The 17,378-nt window shown below is 48.7% G+C and overlaps 1 protein-coding gene across 7 annotated transcripts in view; it reads right to left on the bottom strand.

Annotated features, from left to right (window-relative positions):
• KHDRBS1 (KH RNA binding domain containing, signal transduction associated 1) overlaps nucleotides 1–16,375 on the bottom strand; it is a 51,669-nt gene extending 35,294 nt beyond the window's left edge. For 6 of the 7 annotated variants that reach the window (XM_064634900.1, XM_064634901.1, XM_064634902.1 and 3 more), the window contains exons 1-9: nucleotides 15,982–16,375; nucleotides 8,370–8,497; nucleotides 7,663–7,779; nucleotides 6,516–6,662; nucleotides 4,646–4,782; nucleotides 3,609–3,822; nucleotides 2,005–2,072; nucleotides 1,687–1,745; nucleotides 841–891 (exon numbers count right to left, since the gene is read on the bottom strand). In XM_064634900.1, coding sequence (XP_064490970.1) covers nucleotides 841–891; nucleotides 1,687–1,745; nucleotides 2,005–2,072; nucleotides 3,609–3,822; nucleotides 4,646–4,782; nucleotides 6,516–6,662; nucleotides 7,663–7,779; nucleotides 8,370–8,497; nucleotides 15,982–16,312 — 1,252 coding nt within the window. In that variant the 5' untranslated portion in view covers nucleotides 16,313–16,375. The remainder of the gene's footprint in view (nucleotides 1–840; nucleotides 892–1,686; nucleotides 1,746–2,004; nucleotides 2,073–3,608; nucleotides 3,823–4,645; nucleotides 4,783–6,515; nucleotides 6,663–7,662; nucleotides 7,780–8,369; nucleotides 8,498–15,981) is intronic. The other variant, XM_064634906.1, reaches the window with a different exon arrangement.
• Nucleotides 16,376–17,378: the final 1,003 nt, after the last annotated feature.

The following is a 17,378-nucleotide window of genomic DNA, read 5'->3' as shown; positions in this document are numbered from 1 at the left end:
GTCTCCAGCCTGGCCCAGTGATTTATTCCTCTAATTCTGTTTTCATGAAAGCAGAGACCAAAGGAAATTGCTGTGGATAAACAGATTAGCCGTGGCAACTTCATGCCAAGTGTACAATGAGCATTTTGGCCTCCCAATCCCGGTCGACTCCGCCGCTCTCCCACCAAGCCAGAGGCACAAAGGGCTCTTTGTGCTGTGTGACAAACACAGGCAACAAACCCAGGCATTGAAGGCAGCAAAGAGCCAACGTTCCTGGGAGCAGCTGTCTGCTCAAATGCAGCCTAGGCTGGAAAACATCCCTGCTCAGGCACCTGAGTTTGAACTTCCCACAGCTTAAACCCGGAGCAGGGAACACCCCGAGGCTGGAGCAGGGTATTAACTCTGCTTCCCTGATACTGGCATGACAGGGCACAGAGGATTCCCAGTTCCCAGGGATCCCAGAAAGCCCCTCCAGCTGGTCATTAATGTCACTACCTGCACTCACTCAGCTGATGCTCTGGGAAAGGGACTGTTTCCAATCACATGGAATTCCGTGCCTTCACGCTGTGCAGCTTTGGGAACTTATGATGTCATGTGGTCTGGAATATCCCTCTGGTCAGCTGGGTCAGTGTCCTGGCTGTGTGCCCTCCCAGTTTCCCCAGTCCCATGCCAGAGTGGCAGTGCAAGGAGCAGGAAAGGCCCTGGCTGTGTGTGAGCTCTGCTCAGCAACAACAAAACATCTCTGTATCGTCAGCACAAATCCCAAACTCAGCCCCAGAGCAGCCACCGGGAAGAAAATTAACTCTGCCCCAGCCCAAAGCAGCACAGGCTTGTTTAGAGGGAGAGGAAAATGCTTCTTACTCATTGATTGCCACGTGCAGCTGCCATTCCAAACCTGGATATAGGACCTGGCTTAAAAAAGAAATGCAGCCACAGCTGAGGGGAGAACTTCTGCAGTGATGGTGTTTGTCTTCCCAAGGAAGCAAGTTACTAATTCCTTGTTTTACTCTGCTTTTCCCATTGAACTGTCTTTACCTCAACCCACGAGTTCTCCCACTTTTACCCTTCCAGTTCTCTCCCCCATCCCAGGAATGGGGAGTGAGTGAGTGGCTGGTGGGGTTTGGCTGCCCCTTGGGGTTAAGCCACAACAGCTTGGTTCAGTCCAGCCTAAGTCAGTACTTTTACATAATTCAAATTAACTAAACTTCATAAACTACTTGCAAGTCATATTGAGCAAAATTGTTCCAAAGAGAGGCCTTTATGTGACATACAAATCCATTTTCCAAGCTAATGTATAGCACAGAGTCAGGATCAGGTAGCGGGTTTTTGAGGATAAGGAAGCAGATGGAGTCATACAAAACACAGTCCATGAAGACCAGACTGCAGCAGTAGTGCTGTGGGTGGAAATCCAGACCTCTTAAAATATTCTAAAGCTACAAGGAAATTAAGATATTTCCATAGTTAAAAAATGGATCTTTTTAAAGTGTCATCTTTGAGACAATCAAGTTTGATAAGGATCTAAACCCACAGAATGTCTTTGCTTGTTCAGATCTAGATATAAATGTTCTACCATGAAAACTACTTGAGGTTCTCCTCAGTTTTTGTTCAGACCCTGGAGTGACACTGGAAAACTGCTGGTTGGTCACAAGCAATTCCCAACTACGTGCAGCCCCTTCCCAGTGAAAGGAACAGTATTCCCAGACATACCATAAGCTTCATAGGTTTCCTGTGCCTCCCCGTGTCCATAATCATAGTATTCTGTGTCCCTGGAAGAGTAATTAGGTGGTTACATCCAGTGAAATCACATCCTCAAACTGACACAACTTGCACAAACGCTGGACAAGCAAAAGATGCCCAGTGTTGTCATTTCCCAGGCTCTCCTGGACTGCAGCAGAACAGGGCACCTTCTCTACAGCTCAGACCCAGAAATGAGTGTTTGCATTCCCTTAAAATGGAAAAAAAAAAAAAAAAAAGAAAAGAATAAAGGTCATGCATTATATGTCAGGAAGAGAGAAGCCAACTCACCCTTGGCCCTGGCTGTAGTAGCCCTCATAGCCCTCGTAGCTCTGGTCTACGTACGTGTCGTCGTAGCCCTGAAAGGGGTCATGACACAAACGTGTTAATGGAAGGACCAAAGGATAATTCCTGGCCAACAGGGATGGCAGGACTGAATTCAGGCTACAGCAGCTCTCAGAGGAGCCTGGAAATCCTTCCCTGCCACAGGGAAGTGGCAGACATGGCTGAGACCTGCTGTGTCCCGTGGCTCGGGAGGAATGAATCATACTAATATTTATAATTCATGGCCAAGGCTGCAGCTCGGCTGAGGGACAAATCCCTGTGCCAGGAGACCTGGAACTGTGTTATTAGGAAAAGGTTCTTCCCCCAGAGGGTGGTTGGGCACTGACCAGGCTCCCCAGGGCAGGGGGCACAGTCCCAAAGCTGCCAGAGCTCCAGGAGGGTTTGGACAATGCCCTCAGGGACAGGGTGGGATTGTTGGGGTGTCTGTGCAGGGCCAGGGGTTGGACTGGATGGTCCTTGTGGGTCCCTTCCAGCTCAGGACATTCTGTGATATCTAAACCACAGATTTACAATTAGACAAACCCCAACCTCTGAACTTAGGACTGGTTTCAGTGAGAAAAACATTTTACTGGGAAGAGAAGCAAACCTTTTAAGATGTATCAATAATTGTGATGATTCCCCAAAATGCTGTTGTGCTGTTGTTTCTCCTTTGGGACACCAAGAGCACAGATGCCAAGATAAGCTTGGCAGGAGGGTGGTGCTGAGTTATACAACTTGAAACATCCCCCTGTTCATTCACTTATTTGCTTTAAGGATTTTAGTGGACAGAGGAAGCCTTGGGTGCCTCTTGCTTAAAGAATTCTCTTAAGAGAACATTACATGAACTACCCCAATCTCTGACGTAATTTTTCACACCATGCACTGAAAGTCATGGAAAACTTCGGTTCCTGGGGGCACATTTATAAAAAACAACCTTTACTTTGGATTTAGGACACTTGCAGTTCACTTCTTGGAGGGTTAAAGAGGCAGAGAAGGTCATCAAGCACCATCCCAGTGGTCACTGGGGATCCCAGCATCATCCCAGTGGTCACTGGGGATCCCAGCCCCATCCCAGTGCTCACTGCGGATCCCAGCCCCATCCCAGTGGTCACTGGGGATCCCAGCCCCATCCCAGTGGTCACTGGGGATCCCAGCCCCATCCCAGTGGTCACTGGGGATCCCAGCATCATCCCAGTGCTCACTGGAGATCCCAGCCCCATCCCAGTGCTCACTGGGGATCCCAGCCCCATCCCAGTGGTCACTGGGGATCCCAGCCCCATCCCAGTGCTCATTGGTGATCCCAGCATCATCCCAGTGCTCACTGGGAATCCCAGCCCCATCCCAGTGCTCACTGGGGATCTCAGCCCCATCCCAGTGGCCACTGGTGATCCCAGCATCATCCCAGTGCTCACTGGGGATCCCAGCCCCATCCCAGTGGTCACTGGTGATCCCAGCCCCATCCCAGTGGCCACTGGTGGTCACTTCTCCACAGCCATCTCCTGTCAAGTCCCGTGGAATATCTAAGACACATTTAGCTGGAGGTAGAAAACCGAAGACAAATAATTCCTTACATATTCCTCGTAGGCTTCTGGCGCAGGAGGAGGAGGAAGGGGTATCCTCTGGATGCCAGCTGCCCGTGCTCGGGGGGCAGGAGCCCCCCGGACTGCCGGAGGAGGGGGCACCCCCCGGGCTATGGTGGCCCCCCGAGCGATGCCCCCCCGCACTGGGGCCCCTCGCACCAGGGCCCCCCGAGGAGGAGGAGGAGGGGGACCAACCCCACGGCCCCTGGAAGGAGAGAAAGAGGGTTGTGAGCAGCTCCTGGGAGGACACTGAGGCTGCTGCTTCTATCTGCTTTAAAATGCAACAACTTGGTAACTAAACAGAGCTGTCCTCAGCAAAGCCATGAAGGCTTTATCAGCACGAGAATTAACATTGTGCCCTTGCAATATTTGCTAAAACCTCCCCTGGGATGAGAATTCTGCTGCATTAGGTGTACAGGCAAAGGAATAAATGCGATACAGGACTTTGGGCAGGTGATTTCTTGGAGTTCACTGACCTGGGATGGCTTCCAGACCTGCAGGTCCGTAAGGATCAGTGATGAGATGAGGGAGGGACACGTCAGGGCTGAACAGGCAGAAGGAAAGACACTACCCCATGAAACAGGGAGTGAAGAAAGAACTATAGTAACAGTTTTATTGCCAATTTATCCCAGAGCCTTGACAGCACTGACAGAATGATGCCATCCCAGAGCTCTCAAACGATGCCAGTTTAATCTGAAAATGCTTGTTCTGCTGAAGCTGCACAAGATCTGTTTACACACAGTTTCACAGGCCAATTGTTGAAAGGTTGCTTTATAAAACTATTGATTGCAGACATCAAAAATAACACAGAAGACACCCACTGTGTTAGATTACATCTCAAAACATGCAAAACATCGGATGCCAGCGTGCTCCAGGCGAGCCTGCAACACAAGGCTGGAAAAGCCTTGGCCAAAATCCAAGGTCGAGCCCGACAGCTGATGTGCAAGAACAAGCAGTTTAACCTCCTCTGACAGGGTAACTCTGAGCAAAATGCAGCACTTCCAGGTCTGTGCTTTTGGGAAGGATACCTTGGAACGGGTGGAGGTGGTGGTGGAGCTGCTCCCCTTCCCCGCCCGGGGCCTCCTCGGCCGCGGTTTGGCTCTGGGACACCGTTCAGGTAGGACAGCTCCAGGAACTGCTCCTGGCAGATATCATCCATCATATCCTGAAAAGGGGGGACAGTCAGTTCCAGAGAACAGCCAACTATCCAGGCTGTGCCCTGGGATATCCCAGCCTGCTGTGCTGGAATAAAAATAACTGAATAGTCCTAAATTAAAATCTGCTGGTTGGTTTTACTGGGATTTGCTCAGCAGGTAACAGGGCAGCTTTCTCCAAAGAAGAAATGCATGCCCAGGAGCTCAGGTGAGCACAGAGCTGGTCCCTGGGAAGGGGATCTCTCTCACAGGGCTGCTGGAGGTACCTGATGTCACCCAGCCCCATCCCAGTGGCCACTTTTCCACAGCAATCTTATGTCAGTCATGTTGAGTACCTAAGACACAGTCAGCTGGAATTAAAACACCAAACAGATGTAATTCCTTACATGTTCCTCATAGGTTTCTGGCACAGGAGGAGGAGGATCTGAGGGGATCCAGCCTCAGGAATGAGCTCAGATCCCTAGTGACCCTTGGAAGCCAGGACACCCCACCCCTGAGCCTCACACCCAGGGTCTTCCCAGTGCCACAGCAACACCACAAAGTGAGGAGTCTCCTCCCAGATGTGTCTTCCAAGCCCTGTTGGCTTCCACAGTGACTTCCCTGTCCATTTTCCCAAGTTTGACACACGGATTGAAGGCAGGGACAGAGAAGACACTTCAAATAGCAAGGCTGCTTTGGCAGCTCTGCACATCCCAGGGGCTCCTTGAACATGACCTCTTTCCTTCACAGACACTCCACATCACAGTCTCTCCTCCTCCCTGTGTCAGACCCAGGAAAACACACACCATCCACATGCCTTTCCCACTGCTCCCATGTTCTACCTGCCCCTGGTACTTCAGGAAGAACTTCCAAGCTCTCCAGGCTCACCTGTGGAGCACAGTGACAGGGTCTGTGAATCCCTCTACGAGGTCTCTGAGTTACAGGCTGGGCTGGCCAGCAGCAGGAACACTGCATGGGTCTTTCCCATTTTTTCCCCCCCTAATTTAATGAGCAACACTGTGATTTTAAAACATGTGAGAGACTCCTTCAGGTTCTGCCATCCTCAGAGGCAACACTCCAGCACAGTCCTGTTACACACTGGCTTAAAACAGGAATTTGGCCACAAAGGTCTTACAAAGTTCACCAGTAAAACAGGTCCCCAAGCAGGTGACAAGTGGCACCTGCATAAAAACATGGTTTACTAAATGATGTTCCTTCACATAATCCACATTTAAAGCAGCAGAAATGCTGATTTAACAGGTGTGTCTCAGAAAACAGTCACCACAACGAATAGAGCTCATGAGCTGCCTGGGCTCACCCTCCTCATCCTCACACCACTGTATTTAAGTTTCTGATCTGACAGTGAAGTTTTCCAGCTGGATTTCTACAGTTCCAAGTCAGAGGAACCCATCTAAGAATTCTCTTCCATGCCAGGCAAGACTAAACTTATTCTCCCACTAAACCTGGCACGTGGAGCTGGACAAGCTGCTCACCCCCAGCACCCACAGCTCGCGTTGGGATGGAAAGACCTACTCCAAGTGCTCTATACCCCTACCCTGTATGGTTTGTCATTCTAATCATGGTTAGAGGAATAATAAGTACCTTCTGCAGGATTAACAGGGTTATTTGAAGCTGCCACTTTATATTCCAGGTTCCCTCAACTACCCCAAGTGAGATTACACTGTGCAGATCTTACCCATCCTGAGCCAGGTTCACCTCCCACCCACCTCCTGCAAAACCAAAAAGAGTGCCAGCATATACATACTGGAACAAGGAATTTCTTGACCTCCTCCATGGCATGAGCCATCAGGGCATAGGCCTCACAGGGGGGCCCAAAAACCTCGATGAAGACGTGCAAATCCATGTTTAGATGAGCGTATTTCGGGTCTCCCCCTTTGCGCAGCTCCTCCTCCTGAAACAAAGAGAGAGATTCCTGAAGCTGAACCACACACACAGAGAAAAACTGCTTTTCTTTTACCTGCTTTCTGAGCCTTTAACAGGAAATGTCTGCAAAAGCATCTGGACACAGATCATGCAAACAGGCTGTGGATTGAACAGGTTGCTAATGGCAATATTTTTAATTGACCCCATGGCAATATTTTTAATCGACCCCAGCCAATTTTTTTCCCCCAAGATTTATATCCAAGCTTGTTGTTCTTCCTCTTCTTCCTCTTTCTGCCAAGGTGCTCTTTACCACCTCAGGAAGCTCTAATGCCTCAAACAAGATTCTGTAACTCCGTTGTGAGACACTTCTGTTACTCAGACTGTTATTCAGTTATTTAAGAAGCTACAAACAAGCTGGAAGTGTAAAAGCTTTTCATGCAGCTCGAGTAAAACCTGAATTAAGTTACAGCTCTGTTGACTCTTAGCTCAGTTTTTGGAACAAGCAGGAAAAAAAAAAACAACCAAACATTCTTTTCATTTTTTTTTCCCCGTTATAAAAACACCTCCTGGCACTTTGTGATTCACTAAAGATTACCAGGAACATACTGCTCCAAGATCTTCAATGAACCATGAGAATTCAAGGACTTCAGAGAGAACAGCTAGAAAAAGGATTTCATTTTTTTTTATGGAGGGGAAACATATTCCTTCAGTGAAGGACTCTTCAGGGAGTAACTGGGATTAATTCTGATTTTATAAACTTTGTATTTCGTGTCTCACATAAGCCATCTCTGCATCCAAGGGTACAGGGCAGCACAAGATGCCTGGTTTATAAGTCCTCCTCATAAAGAAAATATACATCACACTTCAGCCCCCATCCAATTGCTCCCAACATGCCCAGAACAATTCCTACTGCTTTGCTTTTGGATTAGAATGGTTTAATCTTTTACAAAATGCTCCCAGAGCCACTGCCTCTCACAGCAGTAGGAGAGGAATTGTGTGTGTGCACGTTTTCAAGGTGATGCCCTTACCCTGGCTTTGTCTCTCATTGAGCCCTTCCCCAGCACAGAAATCTTAGCACCAGTTTCTTCCTGAAGTCTCTTAATGGTGTTGCCTTGAGGTCCCAAAATCTTTCCAACAAAGTTGAACTGCAAGTGAATTAAAAAAAAAAAAAAAAAAGGAAACAAATTAGCTCCAGAGTCCAGCAGATTTAACAGAAGCTTTTCTGAATGTCATGTTGGCTGACAAAAAAAAATAAAAATCAGTCACTCCATTTTCTCCTCACCAAAAAATACAGACCAAAAAAAAAAAATTTAAGTTTCAAAACATTCTTTTCATGAAGAAAATGCTCCACCAGAAAAACCAAGCTCAATTAACTCCCCTGAAGTGTTTAATTCTAACATCTACTCTGCAGCAGTTTTACAGGCAGCGAGTCTTAATGAGCTAAATGAGTTTTTTTAACTGTAAAACACAAAGCTCCATCCATGGAAGTGCCTATCCCAGCAATAAAATATCCCAGCTGTGCATCACCATTTAAGCTTTATCCCAAGACATTTTAGAAATGCAATATATTAGAAACAAGATCCTGCAAGCCTGCACAGGAAAAATTCCACAGTGATAGTGGAACAGAGCATTAACTCCTGCTGACACTCTGACAGCCACTATCTCTCAGTCAGCCACAAAATCCACAGAAAATAAGCAAACCCCAGAGATTCAGTAGCTATTTTCTGGCCCTCACCTTGGGGTACTGTTTGACAGGTATCAGAACTCGTTCTTTCAGCTTCATATTCTTGTGGGAAAATAAATCCAGGTAGTTTTCTTCCTCCTCCTTCTTTGTTGTTTCACCCTTCTGAATTTTTTCAATTTCTAAACGAGATAAAAATAGGGCTGCTTTTATATTCCTCAAACAAGCATCAGTGCAGAGCTGGAGTTATGACAGGACACACCACCCTCATTCCCTGGGAATGGATCAACACTTGGAATGGTCTTAATGGAACATGGACAGGTCACCTCTTTAGTGCTGGAATCCCTTCACAGCCTGGATTCCAGAGGCTAAAAATGGGATAATGGACAAAAACAAGGAGGAACAGCAGAGAATGCCCCACAAATAATTTAACAAATGAGAGAAGGAAACTGCAAGTAGAGTTTTGTGTGTCCCTTCTGCTGTGGCCTGAACACAGCACCCACATGTAGACCCCTAAATGCACAAAGAAACCAGCCCAAATTGCACTAAAACTACACATATTTGCTATAACGCAGCAGAAATCAGCAAATGAGGCAGGTTTTTTATCAGTCAGGCCGAGCTATTTTAAATCCATTATTTAATTAGTGGTGTCAACACATCCTGACATGATGAATTTCAGTTAAGTCGAAAACAATCCTAATAAACAACAACCCAGTGAGTGAGACAGAGTGTGGTCTGGTTTAGGAAATCCTCACAGCTTCATTTCATTCAATGAATTCACCTTTATCACACAAATAATTACTGGCTGGGTTTTCAAACCCTCAGCTGAGCAGCCATGAAGGTGAGGGGTAGAAGCTCTTAACTCGATCCAGGCAACCCAACTACAAATTTTTTTGCCTTTCAAAACAGGATTTTGATTTTTAATTGTCTGTTGTGAGTCACAGAACCTTAAAAACCCACTGAGGTGGCCTGAGGGAAGGCAAGGAATGCTGAAGCCCGAGGGGATCTGGGACAGATCCCAGTAACCTGCTGGAAGTAGGTCGTTAAGGGAGGTCAATTAGGAGCTGGCACAAACCTTAAACCTGCCTGGAAATTAAACTTTCACTGAGAGGTGGCAGGATGTGACCCACATGGAGGAAATTCAAGATCCTCTTCCAGGCAGGCATTTCTTAGTCATTAATGCACTTTTCCTTCTTACAGGGATAACACCCCAGCACTTTCCAGAAGAAGACAGCCCAGAGCTGCCTGGCTTGTCCTTTCCAGAGATGTCCAGTCGTGGACAATTTCTATTCAAAGGCCAACAACTAAATGAGAAGTTCCCCCAAATCTGGAGCCAATCCAGCAATCCCAAATTACTGATGAACCATGAGGAATCCTTTGGTCCAACAAAAAAAAAACCCAAACAAACAAAACCAAATTGGTCACATCCAAATCCACCACAAATTATTATTTACAGGTGTTTATCAGGAGCACGACCCTTCCTTAAAAGTCAAATTGTGCCATTTCACCAGCAAACCCAAGGACTAGAAATACATTTTCTGAGTCGAGAGTGCTCTGAGTACTTCTCACACCTCTGGGGAAAGAGACACTTCACAGGATTATACACAGAACTGGAATTGAGCTGCAAAACAAAACCAACACCTGCTTAGTCATTACCAGAATTTCCACAGTGCAGCTGCAGTCTCTCGTATTTCCTGTGATTTCTGTTCACCTCAAACTCTCTGCTTTTGCCTAAAGGTTCACATTTACAAGTTTCAGAGGCTCGACACATGGACTTGATGACCTGGGAGGTGTTTTCCAACCTTACTGATTCTACACCAGATACTCAGCATATTATCCACGCAGGAATATTTTCATATCATCCAAACATGACCAGTGGGTTACCATCACCCTCCTGGACAGGCAACCACCCCATGGGCTGAGAAGCAGCTTTCAAGTGGTGCAGAGCACAGGAAACCACACAGGCAACCAAAAAAGAAAACAAAAACCCCAAACCCTTATGAAAACATCACCAAATAATCAATATTTTAATTTTTTGGTTCTGGACCCAGAATAATATAAATTTAAATATAAAACTGGCTTTTAGTTTAGAGAGATCTAAATACAGAACCTGGAGACTGTGGGAGAGAGTTAATATTCCAGACCACATGGTGTCACGTTCAGTGGATGAAGCTGAGGCAGAAGAAGGATGGGGGGATGTTGGGAGTGATGGCACCTTCCCAAGTCATGGCTGGGTGTGATGGAGCCCTGCTTTCCCAACCACTGGGAAATTGGGAAGTGTGGGATGAATTCCTTGGTTTGCTTTGCTTTTACCCATTGAACTGTTCATCTCAACCCACATTTTCTCACTGTTGCCCTCCCAGTTCTCTCCTCCATCCCAGTGGGGCAGGGGGTGAGTGAGGGCTGAGTGGGGCTTGTTTGTCACCCAGGCTCAAACCAGGACACAGAATCATGACAAAATGCCTGAATTTTTTATCTCTGCTCACAACAGCACCTTGGCTCCCTTACAGAAGTGTTACCATGACTCCTTAAAAAAAAAAAAACAACCACCGGATCAAATCGCTTGGAAAAAGATTTCTTGATTTTTGCTCTAAAAAGAAGTGACTTTCTGAAGATAAAATGCAAAAGCATAAAAACCCCTTCAAGTTCACACACTGTTGAATTTATAAAATAAGACAAAGAGCTGCCTTGATTGGTTTTATGTAGGTTTTTTTTAAATTTTAGATATAAGAACACGATCAGAGAATCAAGATTTGGAAACTAAAGGTTTCCCTGGTGAGGGATGACTTAAAACCCTATAGAATTGACTTCTGAAATAATTCAGTTTTCCTAAAACTGTATGTAAACTTCTGAAAATGCATCCTGTACAGAAACAAGAAGTGTTTCCTATAAACACAATAAGAAAAAAACACCCTAAAACTTTCCTGATGGAAATTAAACTACCCCGAGGCATCTTCTGGGTTGTTAAACCCTCAGCCATGCAGCCATAAAAAGTGAGGGTCAGAAGCTCTTAACTCGATTCAGGCAATGCAACTATAAGTTTTTTTGTCTTTCAAGAATAGGATTTTGATTTTTAATTGTCTGCTGTGAATTAAGAGAGCCTCAAAAGCCCCCTGAGGTGGCCTGAGTGAAGGAATTCTGCAGCCTGAGGGGATCTGGGACAGAGTCCCAAACCAGTGAATCCCAGTTCACATCCACCACACCCAGCAAAAATCCATCCTGCCTCCTGCAAAAGTAGGAGTGGCATCTGGGAATTGGTCTGTGAGGGCAACAGTTAATTAACAACAAACAAAAAAGAAAATGCTAAAGAAATAAGTGGCATCGGATCCACGTCTTCAAGGAGAGTATAAAATGTGGGAGAGGGATAACCCCACGTTCTCCAGCTGCTGGAATTCAGGTCAGTGGGGGTGACCCAGCAGTCCCCTTCAAACCCCTTCACAGAGCAAAGCCTGGAGCCTGGAAAGAGGTGTGAGGGAGGATTAAAAACATGCCACTGGTGACGTGTCCCACTGCTCCGCATTCCAGAGGCATCTGGCCACGCTCTGGCCACACAACACAGACTCTCCCAGGATATCTTGAGCTGGAAGGGACCCACGGGATGAAGTGCTGAGTGAACTGGAGTGGGAGCAGCTGTCAGAGCAGTCACTGGTAGGGAGGAGAAACGCAGGGATCCCTGGAGGGATTGAGCCCCATTCCAGGGTGGGATTTTAGAGGAGAAGCAGAAGGTTACCTGCTTGGCACAGGGAATGTCAGCGGGCTGGCACTGCTGGCAGGGGTGGCACTGCTTCCCAGACTTCTGTGGGACAGGGATTGCATTGGCTCAGCAGGACTCCTATGGGGCAGGTAAAGGGGGTTGGTAACAAGGGGCCACAGTGATCCCCAGCCACTGCTCCTCAGCTCAGCCCAAGCTCTTCCTTAGCACAAAATCACATTAAACACTGTCCTGCAGCACATCTGTGCTCTGCAGAGCAGAGGCACATTCTGTTTATTCCTAATATTGACCCCATGCCCCAAAAAACCCACCAAAACCAGACAGTTTGGGGGTAGAAGCCTCTGGAAGAAAGGGAGATCTGCCCCCCTTCACTAGTTTGATCCCACAGGAGGGGAAGCAGGGGCCTGCTCCTGGATGGACTCTGCCAACAGTGGAAGCTGCAAACACTAATCCCACCGTTTTCCTCCCCAAAATACACCCTCCAGCCTGTATTCCTGGGAATTCCAGCTGGGATTCCTGGACCAAGAGCTCTGCTTTGGGGCTTTGCTGGGAAGAGAGGGGACAGAAACTGCCACCAGCACTGGGAGGGAAAGGAGCAGGATGCAGGGAGAGGGGAACTGTGAGACATATCCCAGGTGGGAGAGGCTCCCAGGACAGCAGTGGGAAGAAGAGCCCCAGCAGTGGCAGCAGACCAGCAGTGGGTAACATTGACATGGTTTAGCAAAATATACACTGAAAAAGGCACCAGTGAAATGATTTGGGCATATCACAGCCTGAGACATCTGGGGACAATTTAAGGTGGCAGTGCCAGCTCCTCTGGGGGCAGGATTTATGCTTAGAAGCACAGAAGCTGAGATAATCTCCATTTCAGGGCAGCCTGAACTCCATGTGAAACAAGCTTCAGGCACAGCTCCTCATCCCCCCTCAGCCCCCTCCAACCCCTGTGCTCAGTTCCTTGGTGAGTCACCACTCAGCCCTCTGACTTTTCCTTTTTCCTTTTCCCTTCCTAGGAATGCACAGACTGAACCTGCCATGAGATTCCAGCACAGTCAGCAGGGAATTCTGTCCAGGAGTCCCCCAGCACCTCCAGCTGCTCCCTCGTGTTGCTTTAACTCCAATTGCTCCATGCTCCGAATCCAACCCTCACCACCCACTCCCATCCCTCCTGACCACCCCACATTTCTGGGGATGTAAAGGGCTGCATCCAACAGAGATGTGGTGGAATGACACAGAGGTGACCAGCTCTTTTCACTTGGGAGTTTCTCCATGAAATAAAAATAGCTAAAAATACCACAGGAATTTGAAAAAAACCCAAACCTACTCCTGGCTAACACAGAGATGGATGTCTTCTGTCTTCCCCAAAGCAGGGAAGCAGAGAGGAATGTGCCTTTCACACCACCAGCATCCCCCCATGTTACAAATGCAAGGGAGGAAAAGGGTTTTCTTGTTCCTGTGGAAGAGGGAGGTCACACAGACCCCAAATCCCAGGAGTGAGACATGGATCACATTCCAAGGTGCAGGAAATCCCAGTTTTCAGTCTCTGTTCAGGGTGCTGGGTAAGAAAATGTAGCCAATTTATGCCTTTTCATCACACAGTACGTGGGTCAGGAATCAACATTAATCCCATCACTGCAAGGCCCTAAATAAAGCCAATCTCCTCCAGAAATGCTGAGCAGCTTTAGAACCACAACAGTATTTTAGACAACTTTAACATATTAAGAGTCTTAGACTGAATGCAAGATTCCTGCAGGGCCCCCCTCCCCGAGGCAGGGAGGCCAAGCAAGTTCCACTCCTGAAAAAAGGCTGGAATAGGAATTCTGCTGACATTCAATATCAGCCAGTTCTGCATCTGGAAGTCATTTTGCTGGAGCTGTGCTGGCTCTGTGTGTGTGTGTTACATCTTTGGCCCAGATTGAAATTCCAAAGCACAGCAGCCTCTCCAACACGACATCCCCGAAGGGTGCCACAGCAGTGGGAAATTCCAAGCGATCCAGAGCAGTTTGGGGTCATCCAGGCAAAAAAAGACTTGACCTGAAGCCACCTAAAGATCACCTAAACCCACCATTTTGCCTCGGATTCTTCCTCATCCTGAATCCGGACTAACAGTGAACGCTCCCAAAGGACAGTGATTTTTAAAACACCCAAAGCAAGCACGAAACATCTGGAGCTGTTCCAGTTTTAAGCCTCACAAAGCTGCAGTCTGCTATCAGCAATTTTTAAATTAATGACAAAAAAAACCCCCAAACAACAAACCCACCCTCATAAATCCTCGTTACACCACTCGAGTGAACGAGGCTTTGCTAAAGTGGGCTGAGGACGCTGTTCTTTTGTTTGGGAATCACCAAACTCCTTGGCTTTCCTTTGACTGGAAGGCATCACCACCGAGCATCAGCTGGCTCGAGGGGTTTATTAATCAAAACCATTAAACTGATGGAAAAAATCGGATTAGAAAACTAATTTATTTAGATCAAGATGTTGGCGGGTGAGGCCGAGTTTACCCGCGACGATCCCCCCTGGTCGTTTGCACAGTGGGAGAAAGCAACTCCTAACAATTATTCCCTGCATTGAAGGAGCTAATAAAACCTCCAGCACTGCACCAAAACCATGCATTTTTAAACCTTAGGGGGGAAAAAAAAAAAATTAAATAATTTAAAAGCAGAATGATAAATACCCAGAGATTAAACCCTTGCTCTGGGTGCCTCCCAGCTCCCCTCCCTGCACGTAAAGCAGTGAGGGGTGGCAGATTTTTTAACCCATTCCCATTTTTAAGCTGACTCCGGGGTCTGGAGGCAGCTGAATGGGCTGGATGGAGGCCCCGGAGGCGGGTGCAGCAGCTGCACCGGGGAGATCCAGGGAAATCCAAGCTGCCAGGCGATTGGACAGCGGGATGGGGAAGGAGAAGGCTCGGCAGGGCACAGAACAAAGACTGCCATTTCCAGGCCCTCCTCGGGCTCGGCAGAAGCACCGGAACGAGCTCTCACACACATTTCCAGGAGGGAAAACCCACGGAGATGGCAAATCGTGGCTCGCCGGGACTCCAGCGGTTGCTACGTGGGAACCCCCCGGGGTTTGTGGTCCTTTGTGGTCCCTCTCTCCCCAGGGATCAAAGGGCTGCCTTGATTTTGGCTGGGACAGAGCTCGTTTTCCTCTCAGCAGCTGGAATAGTGCTGCTTTTTTAGGATTTACGTGAGAATTTGGGGATTTATATGAGAATTCCATCGCTACCACCCTGATGTCTGGGCTGTTCCTGAGCACCATTTACCCCAAGACTCCTCAGAGTCTCCTGCTCTGCCAGCGAGGAGATGCACCAAAAACCGGCCAGGACAGGTGACCTGAGCTGTCCAAGGGGATATTCCACCCACAGACCGTCATTCCCAGTATTCAAACTGGAAGAAGTCACCTGGAAGGGGCTCAGGGTGATCAGTTAGTGGGCGGTGAGCAACTGGGCACCAGCTCTACTCCCTCTCCTTACCGTCACAATTATCATCGTTATCAGCATTTTTAGCACTATTATTACATTTTATTCTAATCATTAAACGGTTACCTCAACCCACGGGGTTCTCTTTACAATTGTCCTTCTGCCTGGCTGGGGTTACACCACCACAAGGGCTAATATAACACAGTATAGTAGAATATAATATAGTAAAATAGAGTATAATAAAATACAGTATAATATCATAAAGTATAATGCAATATAGTATAGTACAGTATGACCTAGTATAGTATAATATGATAAAGTATAATATAACGTAGCATAATAAATTATATTACAATATAAGCGTCAATATAACACATACAAAACTTTTGGGGCTGCGTTTCGATCCGGGCTGGATTAGGCTGAAATTAAACAGCGAAATACCCAATTTTATCGAGTTTTCACCCCGGGGGGGGGTCGCACCTCGCACCGGAGCCCGAACTGCCCCGTCCCCCCCCACCCCCGGGGGGTGCCGGTACCTGCGGTGAGGAGCTGCATGGCGTGCGTGAAGGACGGGTCCAGGCTGTCCTTCTCCGCCATCAGCTCGGGCAGGTACCTGTTCTCGGGCTCCATCTTCCCGGCGGCTCCGGACGGCGACGAGGCGGGCGCGCCGCCTCCACCGCCGCCGCCAGAGCCCCCCGAGGCACCGCCGCCGCCGGCCGCGGGGGGAGGCGGCCGCGCCCCGCTGGCGGCCCCACTGGCGGCCCCGCGGGCCCCTGTGCAGACGCACTGGCGGCGCGACGGCACGGCGCGGCCAGCGAGGTTTTTCCCCCGGGACGGGCGGCCCGCGGGGTCGTCGCGGCGCTGCATGAGGGGGGCGCGGGGGCGGCGGGGGGGACACAGCGCGGGCACCGGAGCGGCCGCACCGCCCGCGCCGCGCCGGGGCCGGAAGTGCCGCGCCGGAAGCTCCGCCCCCTTTTTCGGTGAGGGAGGGGGGTGGTGTCCCAGCGCGCGACCACCCCGCGCATGCGCAGAGAACGGGCTCCCTCACAGCACAGGCCCCCCCGTCACACACGCCCCGCACAGAATCGCGCAATCAACCAGGTTGGAAAAGACCTCTGAGATCATCCACAGTCCAACCTGTGAGCCAACCCCACCTTGTCACCCAGACCGTGTCACTGAGTGCCACATCCAGTCTCCTCTTAAACACCTCCAGGTACGCTGACTCCGCCACCTCGCTGGGCAGCCCATCCCAATGTCTGATCGCTCCCTGTGTGAAGAATTTCTTCCTGATATCCAACCTGACCCTCCTCTGGCACAGCTTGAGGCCATTCCCTCTCCTCCTGTCCCTTGTTCCCTGGGAGGATGGAATCATGGAGCCATGGAATAATGGGATTGTGGGGTTATCGGTGTTGGAAGAGACTTTCAGGGTCATCCTATCCAGCCCCAAAACCCACCGCTGCCACTTTAAAATCCCTAAACCACTAAACCACATCAGCTTCCAGGGGTGGTGACTCCACCACCTCCCTGCGCAGCCCCTTCCAGTGCAGGACAAACTGAATGGTGAAAGGATTTCTGCTGATATCTGACGTGAATCTCCCTGACCACTCCAGTGATGAAAGGATTTTTGCTGATATCTAATCTGAATCTCCCCTGTCTCACCCCGAGGCCATTTCCTCAGCTCCTCTCACTGAGCTCACTCTTCTCACTCACGGTGCTAGAAGAGACTGGCCCCCACCTCACTGCACCCTCCTTTCAGGGAGTTGTAGAGAGTGTCGAGTCCCCCTTTGAGCCTCCTCTTCTCCAGACTAACCAAATCCGGCTGTCCAGGAGCCTCACTGAGGTGAAGCCTCACCGATGCCGAGCACACAGAGCCATAAAAATTGTGAGAGGGGCGATGACAGGGTTGGGACCGGCGGCGGGACTCGAACCCGCG

This window comes from Pseudopipra pipra, chromosome 24 (genome assembly GCF_036250125.1).
Source record: "Pseudopipra pipra isolate bDixPip1 chromosome 24, bDixPip1.hap1, whole genome shotgun sequence".
In the NCBI taxonomy this organism is placed as follows: domain Eukaryota; kingdom Metazoa; phylum Chordata; class Aves; order Passeriformes; family Pipridae; genus Pseudopipra; species Pseudopipra pipra.
The sequence above is the reverse complement of the archived record's forward strand: the minus strand, read 5'-3'. Positions and strand labels throughout refer to the sequence as shown.